The sequence below is a fragment of the Euwallacea similis genome, chromosome 10 (genome assembly GCF_039881205.1).
Source record: "Euwallacea similis isolate ESF13 chromosome 10, ESF131.1, whole genome shotgun sequence".
NCBI classification, from domain to species: Eukaryota; Metazoa; Arthropoda; class Insecta; order Coleoptera; family Curculionidae; genus Euwallacea; species Euwallacea similis.
The window spans coordinates 2884745-2911445 of record NC_089618.1 but is presented as its reverse complement, the minus strand read 5'-3'; the positions used below and the strand labels follow the sequence as shown (position 1 = coordinate 2911445).

The following is a 26701-nucleotide window of genomic DNA, read 5'->3' as shown; positions in this document are numbered from 1 at the left end:
CTAGAAGTGGACGAACAAGCAGTAAAACGTTTTTACTTGCCGTCTGCTGGGGTTTGACTAAAGTCTCGATTAAATCAGTGCCTCGGTTAGGAAAAGTCCCAGTAAGAAAGCAGGAAAACTGCAAAGCTTTTCGACACGAAGCACTATTATTGTGAAGGCCGAATTTGCTGGGGATTTAGCTGAGGACGAAGACATTCCCAGTTAAATGACAGAAAATGCGGGGAAAAGTACAAAATTCAGGCAACAAAAAATATGCTATTTGAGAATTCCCTGCCTATGTCGGTCTATAGAATTGAGTGATTTTGCATTAAATATTTATTATTAAAAATTTTCGAGTCTTTGATCCAAATTTGACACGCCACTGTCTTTGAATTTGAATGTTATTACTTAGGCTGATTACTCGATTTTTCCTCTTATTGCGAAATTTTACCCTGTATTTGCATATTATCGAGCTCGATTATCCTCCAGCGCAGCGTTGCACAAATGTTGTAGAGTTGCGAAGGTCAGATATTGAGGAGGAATTGTTATTTGTATGTGATGTTTCAGCAGGGATAATCTCCCACAAATTTTGGTTTGATAAGCGCAAATTTTTATTGAAAATCCCCAAAAAAAATTATCGTCTAAATTCTTTCAAAACTCCCCTTTTATGCCGCTGAAGGTGTACATATTTTAAACATATTAAACATATATTAAAAACATATTTTAAAATTAAAATAAGGACCTTCAACACAACGGCGTATCCAGGACTTTTTTTTAATAATAAAGTCCCAGATTTACGAATTTAACAACTGTATTCAAACTCGTCTTAAGGCGCTCCACCGCACGCCACTGAATTTTAAAGGTTAAAGTGCAATTTTAAAAATTGGCTCAAGGATTTTTATAGGAAAATATCGGATATTGTAGAAGCACCTTTAGAGGGTTATATGTTGCATAGCACAATAGTGTATTTTGTTTTTCATTTTTTAATCAGTAAAAATGTGTTATAGACTGTAAAGCTGTACATTGCTGTATTGTAGAGTTACATTAACGTATCATTGGTTTTATCTTCATAACATAAGTGCAATTAATAAAATTTAAGTATCTGAAACTGGGAGAAGTTGCGTGTTTTTAAGGCTTCAATATGCAAATAAAAATTGGCAAAATTAGAGATACCGCATGTGTAGTACCAGGAAATGGCAAAATTTTAGAGCTCTGGCCCTACATCACTTTGAACACAAAAGCATTGTCGGCAGGGAGTGTACAAACAACAATATTTGCTTTTTTAGCTGTCGCTGCTCCATATTCTCCTATTTTCCTATCCGAATTCCGGGGCTAAGTGGCCACAAATCTTAATAACATGTCTAAACATGCACTTGTTCCATCGTGATTAACGATCGAAACCTGGAAATTTCGTCTAGACCGGCACCGTCCTAAAGCAGCCCCAGGTGGCTGACGATTAAACCATATCAGAGCCTGAAACAATGATTACAGGGGGGGATTATGTGGCATCGATGTAGCCAGATGTTGCACCTGAATATGTTCAGTGGCGGACGCGAGCGTCCGCCCTCCTGAAAGCTGCATCTGCGCAGCGATGCACGCCTCTGGCTGTTATCTACGTAGCTCTCTATCAGTTTAAAGAATATTCTGAACGGGTCCGCACTTATATCAATCACAACCCCGAGAGGGGGGTTGAGATGTGTTTTGACAAGCATAGATTGATTATAATGCCGGCGCGCATATTTATTAGATGTAAGCAAGGCATTAGACGCTCTTGTTCTCTTAAATATCCCCAATTGAGCAGGGGGAGGGAGGGGGGTAGGTTGATTGATGGGATAGTTTAATGCTAAGAAAGCAGCTAAAATTCACGCTCAAACCTGAATCAATCTCTCAACATTTGTGAATACAAGAAAGGACGGGAACGTAAAGCAAGTTTGGACGCTTTGAAAGACTGTAATACGGGAATTGAACTGCGTTGACGTCCCGAGTAATGCTGCCAGAAACACTTGAGAAATTCGCCGATCGATGTTAAATTTGAAGTGAGATTTAAATTTAGGTCTGGCAACGTGGATAAACATTTGACAGCTGTCTAATTTCGCGTCTTGTCACAAGCGAAACAAAAGTGGAGTGCGGCATTGCCAAATCTGGTGACAAGAGTTTACACGTCCCTTTAAAATGCTGCTGATCTGGGACATATCCTTCTAAAAAGTTATGAAATTTTGACATGAATATATTGCGTCATTTTATTGTGCAATGTTGCCGAATGTTTCAATAAATCTGTAGTTCTAAGATGAGATATTAAAGTGAGAAAAGTGAAATGAAATTACCGTTGCTTCACGAGTGCCCTATTCTCTGCTAGGACTACAATTCCAGAGTTTTAAGGACTTTCCTGCAAATAGACCAAAAGGATTTGCTTTCGGTTCATTACAGGACGTGTTTCTCTTAGCGCAGCATGCGGCTCAAGACCAGGCGCTAAAAAGCTCTACATTAAAACAGCAACTACATCCGCCACACGCAGCCCAATTTATTATTAAAATAACATCACGTTCAAGTACCTTCAACAGAATACAAATAGTGAAATATTAATTTTGAAATAAAGCGGCCTTTCCTTTACATTCCGGCCTTTCAATAGGTCCATGGCTAAAATTGTATAAATATTTTAGCCAAAATTAATTCCCAAACATTGGACTACACGTCCCGGGGCTGAACAAGCATTAATATTGTATCATTTTTAAAGTTCTATAACGGACGGACTAGAACAGACCACCACATAGAATTGAAATACATAGTGTCGGGCCACGTCAAGGCTTAATAAATTTTTGAATATCGGTTTCACCGAAACGACGCCCCGGCGCCCTGTTTACCCTCAAATACCATTATCCAATAGCGCCATGTTTGTTTTTATCAAATATTAGTGTTTGGATTTAATAGGGTTAAGCGTCCCCGAGGCTCGTGCCATCAAGATTGCATTAAGCGATATCTGCAGAAGAGCGTTTTTTGGCCCATCATAATCCGGTTCTGGAATCCGGCGAGATGGATCGTAAACCGGGGAATTTGTTTCACCTAAATGTACCATCAGAGAAACTGCTCGGAATAATAAATTACTCCCTCCAAGTGTAATCCGACTTTCAGTTAAAAGTTTTGCGAAATGCATAATTAGAAATACTTGGAAGTTCTTTCGGCCTCAATGAGGACGAATTCTCGCTGTAAAAATCCCACGAAATTGAAAATAGTTTGGAAATTTGGCAATGTGGCACCACGCAATTGTTTTCTCGATAAAACGCGGAAATTACCCAGAGTTGCCGGATGGAATTAAAATCGCCGAAATTTGGGACGCCCCTGTAAAATTCGGGAATTTTCGTAATTCGTAGGCAAAGGCATAAATCAAACGAGATTTCCCTCGGCGAAATGGCAAAAGTGGCACATGTTAGAGCCGATATTGGCCGTAGAAACGTCACGAGACGATATATAAAGTTTCAGGAAGGTAGTTTTATATTTACGAGCATATCTTTATTCCGATTTGTTTTGGATCTGCCGACGGTCGTAAACCGAAGGCTCAGCCCCCCCATCCAAATCTTGGATAAAACGACGTCAGTGATTTTTTATTTGCTACCCCGGGGGATGTCGTCAGCAACTATACGGGGATGTAAACGTCGTTATTGATAAGTCACAAGTATGTACATTTTACGAGTAGTCATAGAATTATTGATAATAGATTTTGTGACATAATGGCGAAGGCACGTCTGATAAACGTGAAGCATTTTGGTTATAAAAATTCTGATATAGCAATGTTCGTGAAATAGCCTCCATTAAAAACATTGTGTGAAACGGCAGTGCATTTGTTTGATTTTTTACTTTATTTGACCAAAATGGTGATTTAATTGCTTCAAAAGATAAACGGCCATTTTGAACATGAATATCAGCCGTACTACGGGCATAGTTTTAGTGTTTGTTTTTTGGAGTCTACAAGTAAATGTTCGTCAAATGATTTTGGACCAAAACGGTGTATTGAGAAAAATTCAAAATGGTCGTAATGCAATAAATCAGTAGATGTAATATCAATGGAAATGTAAATAAGTAAAAATTGACAATATTCCTTCAAAATAGCAGGACACTTGTTCCGTAAAGTACGGCGCCATTTTAATTTTTCGCACAATTTTTAATTCGGTTTCAAAATTCAACTTGTAATGCTTGCAGTGTTTCAAACGGACAAAAATGGCTCATATAGAATAAACAATAATAAGTTGTGTAAATTTGGAAACGAGGTGCGTATGACGTGAAAATTAATCAAATTAGCGATATAACTTTTTGCAAAAATGCATCGCCATTTTGATTTTTGGCAGCTATTGTAAACGAGAATTTTGACTCACAATAAGTACAGAATTTTAAAGGATATTTTGGCCAGAATAGTAGGCATTTTCCATTGATATATTCAGCAGGCAACAGGTTTGACTTCATCGTTCGTTTTCGCCTTTAGCGCTGTTTTCTTGAATCAATAAGCGTTTGCTGAGGTATTCCGTCACCTCAAACCGATTAGACTAAGGTTACAAACAATCTCTCCGAAAAATTGAAAGGAAAATGTTTATCGGCCCTATGCCTGGCACCTTTTCACCCACGTGTGCTCTTCCCTCAACAAACTAACTCTATGAACGTTGTTCTGTGCCAGGGTGCGGCGCTAAAATTTGATTTACTCGAACCTCTGAAAACTCAATTTAACTGGGACTTAAATCGATTCTATAAGTGTCTTTTAGACATTCTTTCGGGGCAAAACGCGAAAGAATTAGGGCGAAACAGCACTTCAAGCATTGTAAAATTTAAGTCTAGTTCTTGGTCTGGAAAACACTTCACACATTATGTCTTTCTTTCCAAAGAGAATTCGCTCTACATCCCAATTTGATTTTTCTGAACGATATAAAATATGACCCATAAAAGCATTCGAGGCCTAAACAACTTTAGCTTTTTGAATTGAGTTCCACTTACTTCAATTCCCTCTACATCAGTGTCGGTTCGGTTTGAAATTATTTTAAATGAGTTAAAATCCATTTTTGGAAAATGACCGAAATTGGCAGTTTTTAGAACTTTCTTTCTAAGTCATCTTACGCTATTGCAATTTTTCGCATTCGCAGATACACAAATTTCATTTAACTTTTTCCACACACTCCACGAACTATTGACGTTTTATGTAAGATGGCTAGTCATTTAAATTGCAAGAAAAAGCAGAACTACTACTATTGGAGATATTGTTGACCTTTAAATAAGCTTGTCTACGCCACTGTCTTTTTGCATTGAGAGCAGTAGATTAGGAATATTTGTCTCAAGAATTCCGTGTACGTCAGGAATTCCGTGTCTCAATGAGAGAAAAATCGAAATTAACAATTTTTGAAATTTGTTTCTTTGCTCGAAATGAAGGTAGTTGCGATTTTATAAATCATTTACAAACAATCGGATTTTATTTTATTGTTTTCACAAATTCTCATCCTTCATATCTCCTTGTTTCTAGCTCATCAGTAATATAATGCATTAACACACGTTTTGTGTGAATGTTTCATTTATTGCCTTCCACAAATTCCCAGAAACCAGTGGCGTATCACGTAGTCTTACTGCTTCAGTGTTCGACCATTGGTTGAAAAAAATTTGCCCCTAAACAAATTCACCTACGCCACTGTAGATGATTTTTATACTGAGTATCGTCGAGAGTGTTTTAGATCTCTCGAAACGTTGAGGTCACTGGTTAACAATAGTCGCAACTTATAGATAATTTCGCCTCAAGAGGCAAATTTGAGTTTGTTTATACGCAAACTAGAGACGTCGGTACCGTTTTACGCGGCATCGTTGAAAGCATATACAAGTATCACCAGTTCAAGTTGTAACATAGGAATCGTGCAAGTGGGAGAAGGACCGCATAAGGCTTAATGTGCCTCCGACAAAGACCAACAACGAAGTAAGCGGAAGCAGTTCGGCAGGCGTTTCCACTTTCATGTTTAGATTAGTATCGATTTCGCTGCCTTCGCTCTGGCTCAGTTTTGAATTCACCGAAAGATCATACATTAATGTCAGCGAATTCAGATCGTCATATTAATTAATGACATAACTAGGTTATGTTATAATGGGAAAATGTACAATAACTTATAAATCGAAACTAATTTAATCCATCACTAGAACTTATATCAGTAAAAGTTTTGAAACGGTAAGAGATCTGGCAACAGGATCTGGATTGACTCCGCCCACTTTAGCCGCTAGTCACAACCCACTTCGTTGATCTTTGTCGGAAGCATATTAAACCTTACTCGGTCCCTGTTCCGCTTGCACAATTCCTATATTCCGAATTGAACTGGTGATACCTGTACATGCCATTGCACTTTTTGTGCATTTAAAAAATGAACTTAATTAAGCCTCTTTACAAAAAAATTTTGTAGGCCAGTGGTGTGCCCTCGGTGAATGTGAAAGCTTTGAGGTAGCGCAATCTGCAAATGCAAGCTTCAGGTCGGCTACCGATGTCCCTAGAGGCTTGACAATTTATCCGGGATTTTCTGGCTAAATCTGGAAAATCGAGCTACCTGTCAATGATGCCCCCAAATAAACAATGCTGCTTAAATACAAACTAGTCGCTGCCCTTTCCTGACAGTCACCGGCACACATTTATGGAGCCCCAATGAGAGTTTTACTATTTAATGAGGTGGAAATTGAGCCCATGTATTTTTAAGGTCGGTATTAGCCATCCAATGTTGGCCTACCGGTAATTGTAAGCCTTCAATTATAAATGAAGGTATAATATAACAGTCTGCTGCCAGTCCGCAGTGAATAATCCATAATTCTCGTGTTCCTTTATAAAGTTAAGACCCTTTATTGAACATTTGATAATAATTATTATTAGTTCAATTGCAGCCGCATTAATCCGATTCGGTCGATAATCGGACAGTGTTAAATTTCCATTAATTACTAATTAGGGTTCTGTTTTAGACCGAACGCTAAGCCCTAAAAATAGCGGGAAATTCGTCATAATATCGAAATTAAATTTTGCATTTTCTAGTGGCGGTATTAAATATTGCCCGGTTTTATAAACAATTCCCGGTTTCGAATACAATAAAATCGAACCGTAATTGAAAATATCGGACATGTTAATACGGGCGAAATTGTACATAAGCCTGTTTATTTCCCTCTCGGAATAAGCTTTAAATGATGCATTTCGAATTAAATGCAGGCGAAAGATTAATTTATCACAGTCAGAAAAAAGCAATAATGTGTGTTTTGCGTAAGTATCGCTTACCAATATCCCGATTGATTCATTGCAGGACACTGCAATGTGCCTTTGGGCATGGAATCCGGAACCATTCCCGACGACTCCATAACTGCCAGCTCCTCCTACGTCTCCAATGTTGGCCCCAAAAACGGAAGGTAAGTGATCAAAGCTACTTCTCAGACGGATCCTCACCTGCAATTCCTGCCCCGGCTCGTTATTATTCCGTTTCCTCAGCTCTAAATAAATAAAATTTCTCTCCTCCATCCCTAGCAAATGGAGTTTCAGTGTATACGTCCACATATACAATAAGATAAGGCAGGTCTCACGTGCGCAAATCAACCGAGTGTCCTTTTTTCCTTTTCTTGAAAGCTTCGCGTTTCATGGTACACTTCCAAGCTAATCTGAATAATACTTTATACATCTGGAGTCGAAAGTTCATTTGCAAAGCTCTCTCGCAGTCCAGAAGGGGGGACAAAGCTAATTTAAATCCCCAAAACGTGACTGGAACTCTAAGCGCCTGGATTTTTCCCCAAGTCTAGACTGTTTGTAGCGGATGTTAAGAAGGATCGCTAATGGCGATTATGATAAAGACGTAATGTCCATTCTGTTCGGAAGTTATTTTGGATGGATCATCCATGCCAGGAACACAAGAGTTCGGAGTGATAATCATTTTTTACTGGTAAAGCGAACGCGGCGAGAGCTAGATGAAACTTGACTATTTGAAACCAGAGTTGCCTTCACATCCAAGAAAGTGATTCCGGGAAAAATGTAAGAGATTACAAAAATCTTCTTCAAGGTCAAGAAGTTTAATATACCAGGAAGTAAGCAGAAAAAAGGAAAAAAGTTTTAAAATCCTGTTATGAAATCTTAATAATGACAAATTTGTTTATGGGGCAAAGATTTTTTTTCACCGTTTTGTCAAGAAAATAGAAAGGTTTCTTCAAATAAATTACCTTAAACAATTTATTACGTCACTAGTCAAATGTATACATGCCTATGATTTTGCTCTTAAAATTGTGAAAATGTGATCCTTCAGCAGTGACTCAATTTCAAATTAAGTCAGTTAAAAATTCAAAAAATGTGAGTAATAATCAAAATTAAAAAATGCTCATAGTGCAAACATTAAAAAAAATTACAAAAATTAATAAGCCAAAAGTTGTAAACGAATACAAACGACGTAGAGAGGCTTGAGAGGTAGAGGAAGCATTTGATAACACTTCCTTTGATGTCATTTGTGAGACCCTCGCAGGGCGGGATGTGGAGTACAACTGATACTTTTTAGCAATAAAAGAAAAGAGATGTCACGAACGAAGATCACTCTCAATAAAGAAAAGTGTCGTGTTTAAACTTTGGGAAGCCATGAAAGTAAATAGGTCAAGAAATTTGGTAGAGTTTTTTTCAAATAGAGAAGAGGCGCTAAACCATTGTAAATCATGTAAAACCGAGCAAGGAAACTATAGAAAGCTCCTACAAAAAAGAAACTAATGGTCTTTAAACCTTGGAAAACTAAGCTAAGATGATGAGCAGCTTCTTCTCACGTGCTAATAGTTTTGCGATTTATAAATAGGCTTTTTTGAGATACTTTCCAAAATCTGGCCTGAAATTAGACTACACTGTTAATGGGCCACCTGTGCCTACTTTAGGAATAACATCATAGGCGTACGCGCTTTTTTCTGCTGGAATAAAAATGCGACGTAAGCAATTCAAGTTACAAGCACTTAACTTTCTTCTTGACAAAGTGACGTAAGAATCTCTAAGCCCACCACACATATCCTCTGGCTTTTTAATTACGTTTGAATTGAAAAACGCCCTTTTTCAGTGTTAATAGCTGCCCTTTCAAGGCACGGATCTACCTCAAAAACGGGGAAATTTAATATCAATCCCTGTAAAACGAAACGGAATAGGACTAGGCAAAAGCGCGGGGAGCGACATCAAACGGGAAAAACGCGGAATTGGGTTCGCGTAGCTCCCCTTTTCATTGTTATTAAAAAACAGTAAATATTTCATAAAAGGCCGTTTTTGTAGGAGCCCGTAGCCGCACAAAAACAAAGGGAATTACATTCTGTCAGAACTGACAGGAAAATTAGGCCTCCGAAAAGATTACCCGACGCCCAAATTTGACATGTCTAATTCGGCTGACATGGGGGGTAGTTTGTTTCGTTTTAGGGGGGGGAATGATGACAGTGTCCCAGCTTTATTTACGGGACGGAGCGGACCGACATTGACTTCTCAATAAGCCAAAAATTGAGAAGTTCTTGCTGAAAGAGAGATCAAACAAAGCGGTAATTAAAGGAAAGCTAACACTTCTCGGACTAAATTTTTCTTGTCCTAATTGGTCTGTAGACCAATCTCCTTCACTGTAGACATTCAAAAACGGACGTCTTTGTTTTTTTTTTAACAAACGGCAAACAGAGAGACTCAATTAAATTAAAAAGTAACTTTAAGGCTCGCTCTATTGCAGCGGAAAGGGTCCAAATTGGAAATTCGAGCGCAGAGAATAAGACTGCTTTACTTTATCCTCCAGTTGATTTAAATAAAACCAACAAGTGCAGCAACAACGTTCCCGTCGGCAAATTTACGGGAACTTCTCGCATTTCGATTGGGAAACGTTGGAAAACGAGTATTACGTAACTTCATTGCATGTGTAAACAGACCACGAGAGGATTTTGGACAACTAGGGGAAACCGTAGGGACGAAGCGATGAAGGCATTGTGATTTTTTTCTTCTTGGCCAAGAGACAGTAACACCTCACAACGGCATATTCATCTTTTTTTTTTACCCATCTCTTCATCTTCTAAAAATATCTCTGGTCCCTCGTGGATTCCACTCAAACTTCCAATCAGAATGTTCTTGACAAAATGGTGGTTTACCAGGCGACATTCTTCTAATCAAAAGCGCCTTAGAGTGTCAGAGATCTTTCCACCATTGAATCTGAAATTAAAGTAAGTTGTTTTAATATAAATTGTTAGTTTAGAGAATTTACAATGGAAATGTAGTCCTTTAGCACTGGTTCAATTTCAAATTAAACGAGTTAAAGTCAAAAACAGTTGGTAAAGTGAATGTCAGAGGCGGTAGAACTGATTTGACTGTAGCGGAAGTCCTCCGTTTTGTCAAGAAGGTTCTAACATTTTCAAATATAAATTAGTTTAGGTAATGAGACACGGTGTGTCACCGCCTTTTTGCAAGATTGTCTTAAGCAAGGTTAGTGTCCTAATAAGCAGGTTTATTAACGCGATTCGAGCAAAAGTTCCCTTTCAATCCAAACTCAATTTCAAAGTCAGTCTTGATTTATTTCCCCGAGGGTTTATCGGATTAAGCGTAGTGTAAATGAGTGTGGGAAAGCCGGTAGAAGTTTGCCAGAAATAAGTAAAACTCGAGGATAATAAGATTCCCCGTGAGTGCGAGAGCCAGTAATTCCGTTTGGACGCACCCCGATATGAGCACTAACGTGCCAGATTATCCAGTCTTTAATAAAGCATTCAACTTTTCTCAGAGAGAAAGAGGGAAAAAAGCGAGACACAAATTAGGGCCCTAAACTTTCATTTAGCCTCAAGTTCGACGACAGCGCGTGTTCGAGAAAGAATTCCAAGATTCCTTTCCAGAAACTGGACTTCATCAATTTAAAAAAGCCGTCCACTCACCGGCCGGCCATAAATCTGGATCTTCTAGGCGAAATAAAACGCCCACTGTCCGAAACACGTTGGAGAGCCATTTTTAAAATCGCGAAGTTAACAGGGGGGTAATGAATATTTATTCACTGCGGCCAATCACCCAAAAGCCCCCGGAAAGAAAACAAACAATGCGGATTTATCTGTTTCAGGTTAAGGGTGGAGAGAGCGGGAGGGGGCTGGTGCCCCAAACAGCAGATCGAGAAGGGGGTCCGCGAGTACATCGAAATTGACTTGGGAGAGGTGCACGTCATCACCGGGGTACAAACGCAAGGGCGGTACGACCGGGGCAGGGGCCAGGAGTACGTCGAAGAATACCTGCTTGAGTATTGGCGTCCAGGCCTAGAAGAGTGGAAGGAGTACAAGCGATGGGACGGAAAACACGTAAGTGCGATATTAAATAAGTTTACGTGCAATATAACGTGCGGAAACTGGAAACTTCCAGGGAATGTAAATTAATATTTTGCCTGCAAAGTAGAAACAATCCTTGAGTCGAGGACGTCGTGAAGGTAACCCCCCAGGGGAGAGGCAAAGGAGGATCACTGTCGAAAGGCATGAAGAGCACGCCAATGAGTTTTCATCTCAAGAATTCCTTGGTGACTTTGGGAACGGCTTTTCTGAGAAAGTTAATGTTCAGTTATTGCATGTTGAACATTGTTCCACGAAAATATTACTCTTCGGATTATTTCTTGACTCTAATGATTGGATAGATAAATAGTATTAGATTCTAATGTAAAATTTCTCAACATAACAATTCCTAATATAAGAGAGAAATCCGTGTTAATCTCTACATAAAAATTCATTAGCATGCGCTGTCAATTATGGCAGTAACTTCGTTAGAAAACTGATCCTGGAGATGCACTTCCGTACTTGCAAATCGCCCTTCTATGCTTCTGATTTTTCCTTCACTTTCATACAAAAGAATTCCGGGAAGTTCTTGTGTTGCAAGAGGAATTTGAGCAACTTTTGAGTAATAATTCATTGGCGTGCGCCTTTAGCTAGACTCGACAGTAACTCCATTAGAATTAGAGTTCAGGGAAACACAAGACAATTTTTGTATCAAAATTCAGTGGCGTATGCTGTTAATTTTCCCACGAGCTTCGCTAGGGAACTGAACCAGCAGAGACACTTGAATACCTAAGTGGTTTTCGTAGTAAAGTCGCCGTGCTACGCTCTTCACTATCGCTTCACGGTGGAGGGAAAAAACGGGGAAAATTTCCTGTAGTTACAATGAAATTTGAGGTAACATTTTTGTAATAATTCACTAGCGTACACCTTCAATCACTGCAAAAAATGCGTTAAAAACCTGCTCAAAAAAATCCTCTGGAAAAATTCTCCCACGTTCACTCCTAATTTTTACACAACTCTTTAGAAGAGAATTCTAAGAATTGACTGGGATTCGAGAGAAAACAATTTTTGTGTTAAAATTTATTGGCATACATTAGTGATTTTCATTCATTTCATCTGCAATCCAATTCATTCAACGTTACTGAATTTTACCCACTTTTGATAAAAAAATAAAAGTAAAGTTTTACTGGCCTTCAACATAAATAAATTGTGTCTCGTTACTTGTGCTGATTTACACGCTAAAGGCAATAAACGAGCGTCTTCGCCATTTTGGCCAGATTTACATTCTGGATAATACAAAACGTCAGCTAAAACACTATTAAATACGGCAAAATTGCAAACTTCTTGACAGCATTAAAAGCTCATAATTTTCATAAAAATATCCAAATTGAGTTTTTACCTACAATATCCGTCCTGTATAAATCCAGTTATGGTCCACGAAGTCTCTTAAAATCAATGTAAAACCACGGAACAAAGTTTATATCCTTTAATCCCTTTATGTGTTTTCATAATTTTTCAGAAAGGAAATATGTATAAAAATTCCTTAAAACTCAATTTTAAAGTTTTTAAAACTTTAGCTAGATGACGCATCTGGCAAACGACCTTGGGAAATTTATTCACGGATGAAGGTGCTGCAAAATGTAAACAAATGGTAAACAAACCGAAGAGAGCGAATGAAGGCTGATTTATAGATTCATGTAACGTATCGTTAATGTACTGTTAAGAAATTAAACCCATTTTACGTCAATTTTAATTTCACAATTACTCACTTCCTTATGGTTGCATTTTGCCGACCAGGTTTCGAATTCATTTTCAACATTCCCAATAAAGCAATGGCTGCTAACAATAGAAAACTGGGACTTAACTGAATAACAGTGCAATTTTCTGTTTAATTTGTATTGAGGTTATCACAGTTTAGGACGGTTGGTACCATCTTTAGTTGACAAAGTAATATCGGTTAAAAGAGATTTATAATATCTAAGTAGGCGTATTGACAATTTTATCCAGGTTTAACATGAGACCTCCAACAATATAGCGTCTTTAGTGCAATATGGTCCTTCGCCATTTTAGCCAGATTTCTCTCCTTTTGCTTCATAACTGCATTTTCTCTTATTGAGCAATAAAAATTTTTCAAACGTCGAAAACTCCCCATTGCAGTATAGTAAAAAGACGCTTTAGAATCGAGCAGAGGTCTGTTTTCGACCGGACGTGATTGGAACTGGGCGAGCCACGTAAGAACACGGCTTCATTAAAGTTGGAAAATTAGAAATAAAGAAAGGGCGCGCTAAAAATAAAGTGGCCGCAATGATAAAAATTCCGGGCGTGAATCTCCGGTTTGCCTTTTCAGTTTTGTCCTGGGAAAATCGGGTTATCTCTGCGAGCTTAATTAGACCGTTAGGGAATACGCGAAACCGTCTCAAAAACGGCCAAGCAGCTGTCTCTTAGAGCTAGAGCGACTCCTTATGAATAGAGCTGGTGCTCGGGCACGCGAATGTTGCCCTTAACAATATCGATTCGAGCAGGAAAAGATTGCGGAAGATTTATAACATTGCCGGCGGAATTAACCGAGGGCTGATGAAGACGTATGAGCTTTGAAGACCTTTTAAATATCCATACCTTGTCACAATAAGCCGGGCAAAGCTAATTCCACCTACTGTTTACTTTATCCCCCCTGTAAAAGACATCAATTAGCTGGTGTGTTCTGTAATTTCAGCCCCAACAAAGGACTTTAATTGGAGTAAGAGTATGTGTTTCTGACTGGCGCGAATTTAGGCATTAACCCGCTCGTGTGGATTAAATATCTCCGTCCGTTAAGCGAATATACGTTTGTTTGTAATTTTCATTAGCTTTACCCCGAAAACTGAAAAATTTCGTATAGTATTTACTTATCCCTATTTGAGGGTATCAATTACGTTACGGGTTACGATTTTGGGCCTGCTTCAAAGGAATTTAATTGCCGCCTGGATTCCGTATGCAAGGGCCGGAATAAACAAATTTCTTGTTTGCCCCCATCTCCACATATCTGACGCTAATTAGGCCGCTTGGTGGTACCCTGTAAACACGTCAAAAACACGGAAGACAAATACCTAAGGGAATTTATCAGCAACGTTGCATAGATGTCTCGAAACGTGAGTGGTATTAGTCACAGGTAAAATAGAAGTAGGAAATGGCAAATTTCAACCGGCATGTCACGTTTCGCCTTTAAGAGATGCAAAGTGAATACGTGGACTATCTTCGGGGCAATAATGCCCGGATTTTGCAGTTTTACTGCCTAGCCGTGCGAAATTTGCAGGGATGCAGATCTCACATATCATCTCAAGGACGTCTCCCTCTGCCAAAAACGGCGAAAACTCTTTTTCCGCTAAGAGACAATGGCGTTTTAGCAATTTTCCTGGCAAAATTTGCAGTTCGTTTTAATTGCCCGTAACTGGGGAAATTAAAGTAAACGGAACTCTTTCTAAACCGGGAATACTGTTACTGTTATTGCGGAGGGCCGGCTGGCTTACACCGAGATTAGGCCCCGATTTATGTCACTCGCGATTCGATTAGAGCCGCAGAATGGGCTCCATTTGCTCGATTTTTTGTCTCCTGTTGATCGAGGAAACTCGCCCGGCAAAAGTGGAGTTTTAAGTCTGATTTACTCACTTATTTCTCCACTCGGCCGATCGATGCGAGGCGCGAGGGTCAAAGTAGTTTAAAAAGTGCAGATGGTGCCTCAAAGTTTCCCGAGTTGTCGTCTGTTTCCTTTTTATGGAGCCGCCGCCTTATTAGTATCGAAAGGACCGCCCCGATTGCCATCGGAGCTTCTTACCGCTGGGTTTAATGTTTTTCGGGCCCTTGAACGCGATTTGCGAAAGGGCTCTTTGCGCCGAGGTTTGGTTAATTAATAAGATGAATTCCGTTGACGCTAAGTACGGTGTTAATTAAGAATTTTTGAATTTTATACTAGCGAATTGCTTGATAAACATGCCCAATTCGATTAAAAAAAATGGCTTTCAGAACTCGGAAAACGCATAACCAAATGTCAATCTTCTCAAACGATTCCAGCAACAATTGTCCAGCATGGAAAAATTGACTAAAAAAACTAAATTTTCAGTTCTACGCTGAAAATTTTAGAAATTGCTACGCTAGATTGCAGACCTATAAATGCTAAGCAAAAAAGTTATAGTCGCCATTATGTGTAGAATAATTCTCCATTGACGGTTTATGGCAATTTTAATCCAATAAATCATATAAAAGAGAACAAGCGAGAATCAATGAACGACATATACAGTACCTAGACAGCAATGGAACATTATTTTAAAAAGAACTTGAATGATATATTAAAAACCTCTTTTACCGCCGCCCTACCACCCGACGTACTGGAGCGCGCCCGCAATTTGTCATCCGCCATTGTGTCCAGAATTATCCATCACAACCGAAATTTATTTGCCATTTTCGTATCGGAAAGCCCGATAAAGTTCAAGACGAGTCAGAACAATACCGAAACTAATTTCCCAGTAAATAAACGAGCGCTTTTATTAAAAATTATCCTGTAAATGACGTTTCTCATACACGAAGAAATCCGCACAAAGCGGGGCAAGTTCTTTCTTGTTCATATTTGAGAAACTACACAAAAGATGCATAAAGATATCTTATCTGGGGCTCTCAAGCAAAACAATGCATTAAAATAGAACAAGAGTTGTCGTATTCCTCTGCGGGGACTTTCTCTTGGTATTTTTAATAAAAACAATGGGGGATTTGAGCGGGTATCATAACTCCGTTCTGTATGGGCCGAAAATTTAAATTAAATTTCCCCATTTTGTTCTTAAGGAGGAGCCTTTTGTGGGTCGCCCCTCTCTCTCCCCTTTGCCGAGCTTTTAGTGGTTAAAAATTCAAGACAATTGCCCCGCTGATTCGGACGTTTTAATTAGGACAGAAACCGCAATTAAGCTCCGCTAACTTACCTAAATAATATTTTTCTTTCAAATTGCAGTTCTTCCAACTCTCGAGAGAAATTAACTTAAAGTCATATATTTATTAGTATTAGAGGAACTTTTCTTTTTGCAGATTTTGCGAGGCAATACAGACACAGCCTCAGTGGAGAGCCATAGATTAATGCCCACCATATTTGCCAGCAAAATTCGTCTTTTGCCGTATAGCATCCATCGCAGGACTGTATGTCTGAGAATGGAATTGCTGGGGTGTGCCTACACAGGTAAGCTGCCACTGTTCTTTAATCCAATGCAAATCCATATATTATCTCGCAGAATCTTGCCGGGAGGAAAATGAACTTTCAGCCGCGAAGTTAGTTTTATAATTTAGCAGAAAATTAACCTTCTCTTTGAGTTAGAGAGATAAATCCCGAGTAAGTTTCAGTTTGCCTTCGCATGATGCGATGTTCTTCGCTAGAATTCTAATGATTAAACGAAAAGTGAGTGCCATGCAGGGAACTTGTCAGAGAGGGAAAATTCACCCTCTCCCCCACCCGTTCTCCAGAACCTATGACTCTTTGCAAATCCGAAATTAATAGCTGCGAATTGAGCTAACAAACTCACCCCTAATCCGTGCTGAGAGAATATTGTCGATTTGATTATCCCCTTCCCCCTCCCCTTCCATCACAAGGGTGGTTTTCGATTAATCCGTAACTTCTGCCAGATGTTTCTAAATATTCATTTCGGTTTGTAGGAGTTATGAGTAGAATTTACTGCCTCGCTCAGAAATTTCACGTATGACCGGTTGGGGATATTTTTCTTTATTAACCCCGTAAATTCTTCCGATCTACTAAACAAAATAAAAACCGTGGGCCAATTTTGAATCACTCGGATCACGTCCTGGTAAGATTTAAGCCCTCGGTCCGGGGAGTTTTGCCCTCAAAAGGTCAGCGGCTGCGATGGGTTCGTGAAAGGGGCGCGATAAGGGGCGAAAACTCCCTCGGTAATAATACAGGCATTTTCTCCTGGATTTTCCGTGTTCAGGAAGCATTTCGGGCGAGATTGCACTGCGGCTTGTATTGATAAATCATCGCTGGCAGCGGTCAATTGTTGCAGCCTGGCCTGGTCCATACGGCCAGACGTGACATGAAACATTGGTGCGTGCCTTCCTATACAGGGTGTTAAACCAGAAATTTTCCTTTGGACAACATTCTCTGAGGACAACTGTGCTCTATTTGGCGACAAGTCACTTCGAAGTTTTTTTAATACGCTAACAAATTTTGGAATGCTTAAATGCCTTCAATGTTAACCCTTTGGCTGAGTCTGTTCAGATCGATGGATTTCAAAATTTCATCTTTTTTATGTACCAAATACCTCATAATTTTGGCGAATTTTCGTACCATTTTGGAGCATCAAAAGCAACCAATTTTATGTACTTTTCACTGCCGACATTTTATTAACTCCACTTTGTCCTTGAATATTATCTTATTCAGACCGATGAAGGGTAAGGGTGTTTAAATTTTATTTCTTTTTTTACGGCGTCATGCAAATATTGGGCATAGAAAGGGAGGCAAATTTAAGATATCACTGAAGAGGCACTTTCAGTTCGAATACTTAAAAATTTATCAGAGTTGAAAGACACCAAGCGACGCCTATTGGTGCTATCTTAGTACTGCGCCACATTCTGAAGGTACCTCTCCTAGAGGTGAAGCATACTATATTTTCTGTGAAAATCCATAGGCTTGAAGCTAGGAATTTACTCAACGACACGATCTATTTCTCTGCAAATTTTCGAAAATTTTACTTAAAAACTCCATGTTACGCCACTGTGCTTGCAAAATTTAGCAGGTACTCTAAAGGTATCTTTATAATGTCAGAGGTTTCCATCTTTTTATGAGCTCAAAAGCGTGGAGAGCGGAGTAAAACAAATCGAATCAAAGATAAAAAAAACCTTTTCCGCTATAAATAATTGAGAATTTGTCTGCTTGTGCGAAGGAGCATTGTGAGAGGTAATAGTCTAAAGATCCCTTTACGAGACTCAAAATATTCACTTTGTGCTATAAAAACCTAGATATATCTCTTCAATATCTGTTTGTTTTAATTTTTTTCTATAAGATCACAAAAGCATAAACATTAATGTAAAAATTATACAACCAAATAACGCCAATGAATTAACAGAAGAAATTTTTAAAATTTTTAAATCCAAAATCCTCAACACAATGATACAGAGACGTGCTGGAAACAAGAGCAAAGTACCTATAGATCCAAGATTAAACCACTTTATCTCAAAATTTTTGAAAATGGGGACGATCTAAAACGTATGTATTTAAATAAAAGAGATACGCCAGTGACTTCTGTAGGTTTCGAAATCACAATTTTTGAAAAAGCGTCACGGCTAAAAAATTTAGCTGCACGCCAATGCTTTTGGCATTCTCAAGGGTTTACGAGTATAACACATACGAGTACTTGAGAATTAAATTCCCGGAAAACCGTCACAACAAAGGCATTCTAAGTAAGCCACTGTTTGCAAGCATCTGAACGCCCATGAAAATTTTATTTTCAAGTCCTGAAAAATTCAATTTTTACCTTGCCGCCAGATTTTAAGGACGTGGCTGAAGAGCTTTAAACAAACCAAGGTAAAAATGAGATTTTTGACTCAAAATCCTTGCACGCCTATTTGGTTATTACACTTCTATTCCGAAAACAAGACGGCGGTTGCGTAGTTCAGACAGTGGTTCAAAGCAATTTCCCGAAATTCCAGCTCTCCATTTTCCCCCAAAATGACAATGAAACTTCGCCTCAGCATCACCACATGACACGCTGCACTCACAAACCTAAAGATCTAGTCTTCATACTTCCCTTTCTTCTCTGAGCTGCAGCAAAGTTTCAGGCCTCAAAAGACGACTTTTTCCAGATGGAATGTTGAGCTACAGCTCCCCAGTAAGCGACGACAGTCAAGGCCTTTACGACAGCAGCTATGACGGTCATCGTTCCCAAGGAACTCTATCTAATGGCCTGGGGCGTCTAGTGGACGGCGAAAGAGGTCTGGACAACTTCAGAATGGACATCAGCTACGGAAAAGGCAACGGCTGGGTAGCCTGGAAAAACGACTCCTTCGACGCGGGTTTCCTGGAGCTGGTGTTCGAATTCGACCAGCTGCGCAACTTCTCCACGATGCAGCTGCACACCAACAACTTCTTCTCCAGGAACGTGCAGGTGAGCAGCATCTTCTCCCTCAACTTGCACGTTGAAAATTCTTGAAGTTCTAATTATCCATTATAATTAGCTGTTGTGAATGAAAATGAGATTTTGTGTGCTGATTAAAACAGGGTGGAAGTTTCGTCGCGTTCTTAAATTGGAACGTTAAATATTTATGAAGGCGTCCTTTACAATGTCAGCTTTGTGGCTCTGGATGAATCTTTAATTGCTGCGCAGCATTGCACCGGAATCTTTTAAAGTTGTCTTAATTGAATACGTCCCTGCATCAAACTTCTCGGCCTTAAGATGTAAAGTGTTGTCGAAGGGCATAAGAAATTCCATTAAGGGAGCGGGTAATTAAGTGACTTTATATGGCATTGGAAACGCTCCCCGTCGGCTGAATAATCTGGCAACTTTAAGCGCTTCCAGTGAGAGAACTTTCCGTGCCTCTTATCGCCATAAATTATCCCTAAGTAAAACGAATAGTTCTTATAATCCGGTCCTGGATACCTCCATTACACTAGTGTTTGATCTCGCAGGTGTTTTCGCGAGCCAAAGTGCTCTTCAGTATCGGAGGGCGCTTCTACAACGGCCCCACGCTCTCTTTTAGCTACATGCCGGATCGGGCCCTGGAAAACGCCAGGAACGTATCCATAAATCTACACCATCGCATCGCCAGGTTCGTCAAAGTGCGTCTCTTCTTCGCCGATCAAATGATCATGCTCAGCGAGGTCAGTTTCGAGTCAGGTAAGCACTACGTGTCATATCTACGATCTAGTTCATAATGGGGTAAAAACCAGGCGGGTAAACATCATAAGGGTTAAAAACGATGCGTTGTAAGCGCCGCCTGTGTGAGGGCTCTATGAATAGTATGAACGAGGTTAAAGGGATCCGGGCCATTACTCTGAACGCTCCTCATTGTTGAGGCGATGCAATATCAAAGCGGAGAACGTTAGTTCTCTTTAAAAACGTCAGCGTTCGCCGGTTTGGTTACAGGGAATTGAGTTTACATTGTTTCATTACAGCAGCTGAAATGCAAATTTAGATATTTTCTCCTTAAAGCCTTTCGATATTGTCTCATAACGTCAAGTTCTAGGTTAAATTAGAGGAGAACGCATTAGACGCAAGCGTGTTAACCCACAAACGGTTATTAAGGATAATTCGCTATTTAGTTAGGAACTTCCTTACTAAATCGCGAAGTCACTAAATTCGAAATAACACATGGGATACTTCGCGATTTAGTGAGGAATAAATTTCCGAAATCCTTGCAAATTCTTTCGATAAAATCTGGTTAAATTCGAAGGCGAAATCCTGATTTAAAAAGGAGGCATGAGCGGGAACTACACGTATGAAGTCATAATTTAGTGAGATAATGCCACACTTTCACAAATCAATTCTTCCACAGACTATAATATACGTCTATACTAGTACTACACACTGCCTGCCAAATATTTGATATTCGAACAAAAGATGCTTTAGACCTTGCTACCCTCATATTGAGACGTTGGCCCGCTGGTCGTGACCGAATTGCGCATTCGCCATTCGATCCAGATCACTGTGTTTGGTCTCGAACGCACGATTTATTATAGTTTAGACTAACTTTTGGCCACAAATAATGTAATCCGACAAGTGGAGTGCTCGTCTTTTGAATGAAATTCCGAAACTTGTAGAAACTTTGTAGCACTGCAGACGGTTTTTACATGCCGGTTAAACAAGCGGGCAAACTAGTTTTAAAGACAATTCTCGAAAGGGCCGGATTTGCATATTTCCGCTTTAAATTCAAAAACTCTTGCCGCGAGCGGGAAAATATCATTTTCCACTATAGCTCTTAATCGACCAACCTGCGATTCTCTTGTTGGCCGCTTTATGACTGCCGGATAAGATCTAGATTTTTAACGGGGAAAAACACACACTTCCTTTACATGCGAAAATCAAATTTGTGCGGCTTTATGCGATTAAACTCGTACCATAAGGTCGGATCGTAAATCGTTTATTATGTCGCCACGATATTTGCTTATGTTCTGTGCCATTGAGACGGGCTAATAGAGATTTTTTCCTCGGGTTTCAGTGCCGATATCTTGGAACGTAACGGAGGAAGACACCCTGGATTTGCAGGAAAACGAGGTTATCATCACGTCGAACGGCGATAAAATGCTTCAGGCCTTCGAAACAAGTGAGTATCCCCGGGAATTCCGACGATTCCGGTGAAATATTACTGCGGATCATATGCAAAATCGCGGCTTTGTGCCGAATACAAAACGTTTATTAACTGATAATACTCGGGAGTTTTAAAAAATACAAATTTATAAAGCGATTTGCGTGTAATCCCGGAATTTGTTCGGCGGGGGGGCAAACTTATCGGCCGCCGAATCGAATAATTTCCCCAAATAAAATACCCCCGGATACACACAAACTTTTCCCATTAAACTTATCGGCCAATAAATGAGGATTTTTGTTTGTGAAAATCCTTTGTTGTAATATTGATTTGCCTATTTCGCAACTTATTATTGCCGAATTCTCCCAGCTGCCGATGTGTCAAATAAAAGTGCCCTTATTAGCATCCTCCTCTCTCCTGGGAGGGGTAGGAGGAGGGTGAGAATAAAAAGCGAGATGTCCTGTGACAAAGGGAAGTTAATGGCGCCGATCGGAATAATGTTTGAAATTAAAAACCAGAAAGGCAGAAAGTTTTTCCATTAAAATTTTGTTAGTGAAAAACGATTGGCCCGGTGGTTTTTGTCCTCCTTTTCGATTCCCATTTCGGTCCGAAATGTTTTGACCTAAAGCGGCTTTATCCAATTTATCCAGATTTTGCTCAAAATTGTTATAATTACTATTTCGTCATAACTGACTGCGGATTTAACTAAAATAAACAGGAGATGACGCCAGCCTCAAGGGAGCTGCACTGTGGCATAAAATCTTGAATGTAAGATTCTTCCACCATCCGAATTCCAGACATTTAGAGCTTTTCACATTATAATTTTTGAAAATATGTTGGTTAAAAAAATCAGAAAAATCCTTTTTAAATTTTAAACTTATCCCCCAAAAATATAGACGCGTACTGGAACTTCAAACATTCAAATTTTTGAGAATGGACACAATTGAAAATTTTAAATACTGAATTTCTCAAAGCTATGTTAAAATTAAAGACAAATAGCGAAGGTGCGCCTTCGCCATTTCATCCAGGCTTCTTGAATTTTTTTTATTTCCACAAAATGTTTTTGCGCTAATATACAGGGTGGCACTTATTGCTAAATGTTAAATTTTACTAGACCATTTCAGGTTCCAGTTTTCGTTCATTTTTGGGCGCAAAATGACAAATTTCGACAATTCTGCTCGTGTTTTTGTCGGTTTTGTGCGCGATTCGAAAAAGATGATTTATGGCAACATAGTAATAGTGCTGCAATACGCGATTTTAAACTGGTCTGGAACAAATTGTCTATCTCGGGATTTAACGCGTTTTCTATCGATCGGGCTGGACAATAAATAAACGGTTTATGTTGAACGGTTTTAGGTAAAATCTAATGGATGTTTGCTGTTTTTAAACGTTTCGTTGAATTACCTCGTTTCGGTGCTGTTTTTCCGCGTCGAACGTAAATGGCGGGCCACTCGATTATTTTTCGGCCAATATTTCGACCGGATTTTTAATGGACTTTTTAATCGAAACCACGAGGCTCGTGTATGTTATCCGACCAAAGTGAATCAGCCGGAAAAAACGCACAATAGATAAACATTTAAGTGTACTAATCCATATGCAGCGCTTTCGCCATATTGTCCAAAATATGAATAGGCATGTTCCATTTTAGCGCATTCACCATATTATTCAGAACAAAATCAAAGATCACCTAACTTTTTTAATGCCAACACCATATTGTTAAGAAGCAAATAAAACTACACAGCACCCCTTTCACCCTATTTCCCACAGCTGTAGGGCGAAAGAGAGTAGATCAACACCGATCACCACTTTCCGGTGCCTTTACCATTTTATCCGAGAATCGAGAAATTAACCAAATGGTCCTTCGCCATATTGTCCAGATAGTTCTGTGTTCGAGTTTCTCATATTAAACAGTATCCTATGGCAGGTCCCAAAACTACGAATGCATTACCTTAATTGTCAGTGATGAACGAGGAAACGGTGGAATTAGATTAAGGACTTAAGAGTTTTTAACTGGACAGATGTGTTGCGGATGAGAGACTCGACTAATTCGATAAAAAAAATATGAAAAACTTTAAATTAGTACTTGTCAGAGACACCCATTTAATTCGTGTTATGTGTTTTACCTCTGGTTAAGAACGGTACAGAAAAAACAAAAGCACTGAAATGAAAATAAGCTTTGTTGCCCTTACCGAAACCGCAGTTACCTCCTGAATATTCCACATAATCAACTCTATAACAATTAAGTCCGCGAAAGCAAAAACAAACAATAAAAGCCGTGTAAACAATAACACAGCGGATTTAATTTGCCGTGGGAGGAGTGAGAGGCGGGGGGTGAAAAAAGATCGGTCTTTTATAATGCCAAAAAAGGGCCCCCACCATTGTTTCCGCTAAATGACGCGTTCTTTGTTGCCGCGTCTAAATCAAAATTATAATGGTTTCGTACTTCCCCGGGCATCATCAATCTTTATTCAAACACAAAGAAAACCACAGCCGAAGTTTTCTATATTATTCAATTTAAGTCGCGCCGGCGGAAAGGAGCGGGGACGCCTATGTAGAGATCGTCATTGGCGTGCTGACCGCCGTCATGCTGCTGCTGTTCATCATCTTTTTGGTGGTTCTCATCATCAACAAGCGGCACAAGTTGCAGGGCTCCCCCACCCTGTTCCGCAACCCATTCGGGGTAAAAATGAACATGAAGGATCTGCTGATGAACTTTTCATCGGGCCAGGCCAACACGGCCAATCAGAGCGTACCCATCACACCGGTCAGCCAATTGGAGACTGTCACGCCTATGACGTACGAGCAGTATCGCACGTCCCTGTCCGGGAATTATTACACGCTAAGATGTGCCGCAAACCCGGAACCGCCACCTCTGGATTCTCCAGAGTCCAGTGGCGAGTGCAGCCCTCCGGAAGTGCCGCCTCTGCCTGACTCTCCGGAGGTCAGTCCGGTGGTTAATTACAATAGGACTTTCCAGAATTGTTCCACGTTAAGTCCCAAGTCCAAGGGAGCAAATTTGGGGAACTATTTGCCCAGGGAGTCTGGCGAGAGGGGGAAGAAGTACTATACAGCTCCTAGGGAGAAACACAGGGTGAGTTGGATGACTCATATTCCTCTGCTAGTTTTTAGTAGTTTTGCGTGAGCATGTAATGTTAAACCTCAGAAATACATTTTTCGCCCACACTAACACCCGTTGAGATACGAGCCATTTCCAGCTAATTTGTTCTTCCATACTTCATTAATAAACTTAAATTTTGTGGATCTCATATGGGTGGAGTTCTGGATTTTTTTAATATCACTTACAGTATCGGACAAAATTAGAGCAACTTTTAAAATTCTAATCTATTTTTAGATTATTTTCGCCAAAATAAATTCTTTTATTATTATTGTTAAATCTAAAGTGGTTTACCCTTTTTTACATGGAATACAAATGTTTAAATGAATTTTTAATACAAAAAAATAACAATAAATGGAATGCACTAAATTTGTTTGCGACAAAATAAGAGCAACTCGTTTTAGATTTTGTTCATTTTTCATTATTGTTCGATTTATCTTCGGAGTAATAGTTGCAAATATGCCTCGAGGTGTTCATTATTCCGTTGACCTTAAACAAAAAATTATTACAGCCTATCAAAGTGGTAAATCACAAAAAGTAATATCTGAAGTGTTTGGCATCAGAAAAGATGTGGTTTCAAAAACCATCAAACAATATAACCAGCGAGGAACGATAACAAACTTGAAACGTGGTGGTCGGAAAAGAAAAACTTCAAAAAAATTAGATCGCCGCCTTATAAGACTAAGTAAAAATAATCCTAAAATGTCCCCTCGCCAGCTAATATCAGAAGTAGGGGAGGAAAACCTGTCATTTCGGAAAGTACAACGTCGGTTAGTGGAAGGGGGTTTAAAAGGAAGAAGACCAGCCAAAAAACCCAAACTTTCAAAAAAAAATAGAGATGATAGGATGTTATTTGCAACATATCATAAAGATTGGACACCGCAACAATGGAAAAGAGTTCTGTTTTCAGATGAATCGAAGTTTTGCTTATATGGAAGTGATGGAGCTCAATGGGTACGTCGTCCAGATGGACAGAGGCTCAACCCAAAATACGTAAACACTACAATTAAACATGGAGGGGGGAACGTTATGGTTTGGGGTTGCTTCTCCGCTATTGGGACTGGTCCAATTTATAAAATTACGGGCAAAATGGATAGATTCGTCTACCAAAACATTTTGAAAAATATTATGTTGCCTTATGCCGAATGGGAACTACCATTAAAATTTATTTTCCAACACGACAGCGATGCGAAACACACGGCTAAAATCATTAAGGCTTGGTTTGCGCAAAATAAAATAGAAACAATGAAGTGGCCAGCCCAGTCACCAGACCTTAATCCTATTGAGAACCTGTGGGAGATTGTAGACAACAAAATTCGAGAAAAAAATATATCGAATTAAGATTTATTATTTCAAGAAATTGAAAAAGCTTGGAAGTCTATTGATCCACATATAATAACCAATCTTATTTCTTCTATGCCCAGAAGATGTGAAGAAGTCATTCAGAATAAAGGGTACTGGACTAAATATTAATTTAAAGCCGTTTTGTGATAATTTAAAAGCGTATTATTGTAAATAATTATTCAGTTGCTTTAATTTTGTCGTGGTTTAATTTAAAGAATGTATGTTTATTTTGATTTTTTCCTTAAGGATTGTTATTAACTTTTGATTTATATGTATCAGTTCTAAAATACCTTTCATATTACATTTATAATTAAAAATCTGATTTTCAGAAAACATATTTTTAATTAAGACCAATTTTACAGAGTTGCTCTAATTTTGTCCGATACTGTATGTCCTAAATTTTAGCCCCAAGCGTTGCAAAAATTTCTTGGAAAATTTTCCCCATAATATGCAATGCTTAAATCAAATTTTATGGGTCACTGCCCATATGGAAGGAATGATAAAACTTTCTTACTTTCCTATGGAAATGCATCGAGTCACGACTCGTTTCTAGCTAACTTTTTCTGAAGATTTCATTAACGACATCTAACTTCATGTTCGCATGCCCCATATGGGCGTGACCCTGATTTGCTTTTTCATTAAGTCAAAAACCCCATTCGTATTCAGCCATACGTTCTTCTATAAGGAGTTAACTAATGACCTCAAAATCTTCGGCCAAATATAAAAGAAATGAAAATTCATCTC

The 26701-nt window shown here is 39.1% G+C and overlaps 1 protein-coding gene across 2 annotated transcripts in view; it reads left to right on the top strand.

Annotated features, from left to right (window-relative positions):
• The window catches only part of LOC136411389 (discoidin domain-containing receptor 2-like), a 47596-nt gene that overhangs the window by 16679 nt on the left and 4216 nt on the right, over positions 1-26701 (top strand). For both annotated transcript variants that reach the window (XM_066393933.1, XM_066393932.1), the window contains exons 3-9: positions 7269-7371; positions 11037-11268; positions 16282-16429; positions 19060-19361; positions 19883-20090; positions 21412-21516; positions 24018-24589. In XM_066393933.1, the coding sequence (XP_066250030.1) occupies positions 7269-7371; positions 11037-11268; positions 16282-16429; positions 19060-19361; positions 19883-20090; positions 21412-21516; positions 24018-24589 (1670 nt within the window). The remainder of the gene's footprint in view (positions 1-7268; positions 7372-11036; positions 11269-16281; positions 16430-19059; positions 19362-19882; positions 20091-21411; positions 21517-24017; positions 24590-26701) is intronic.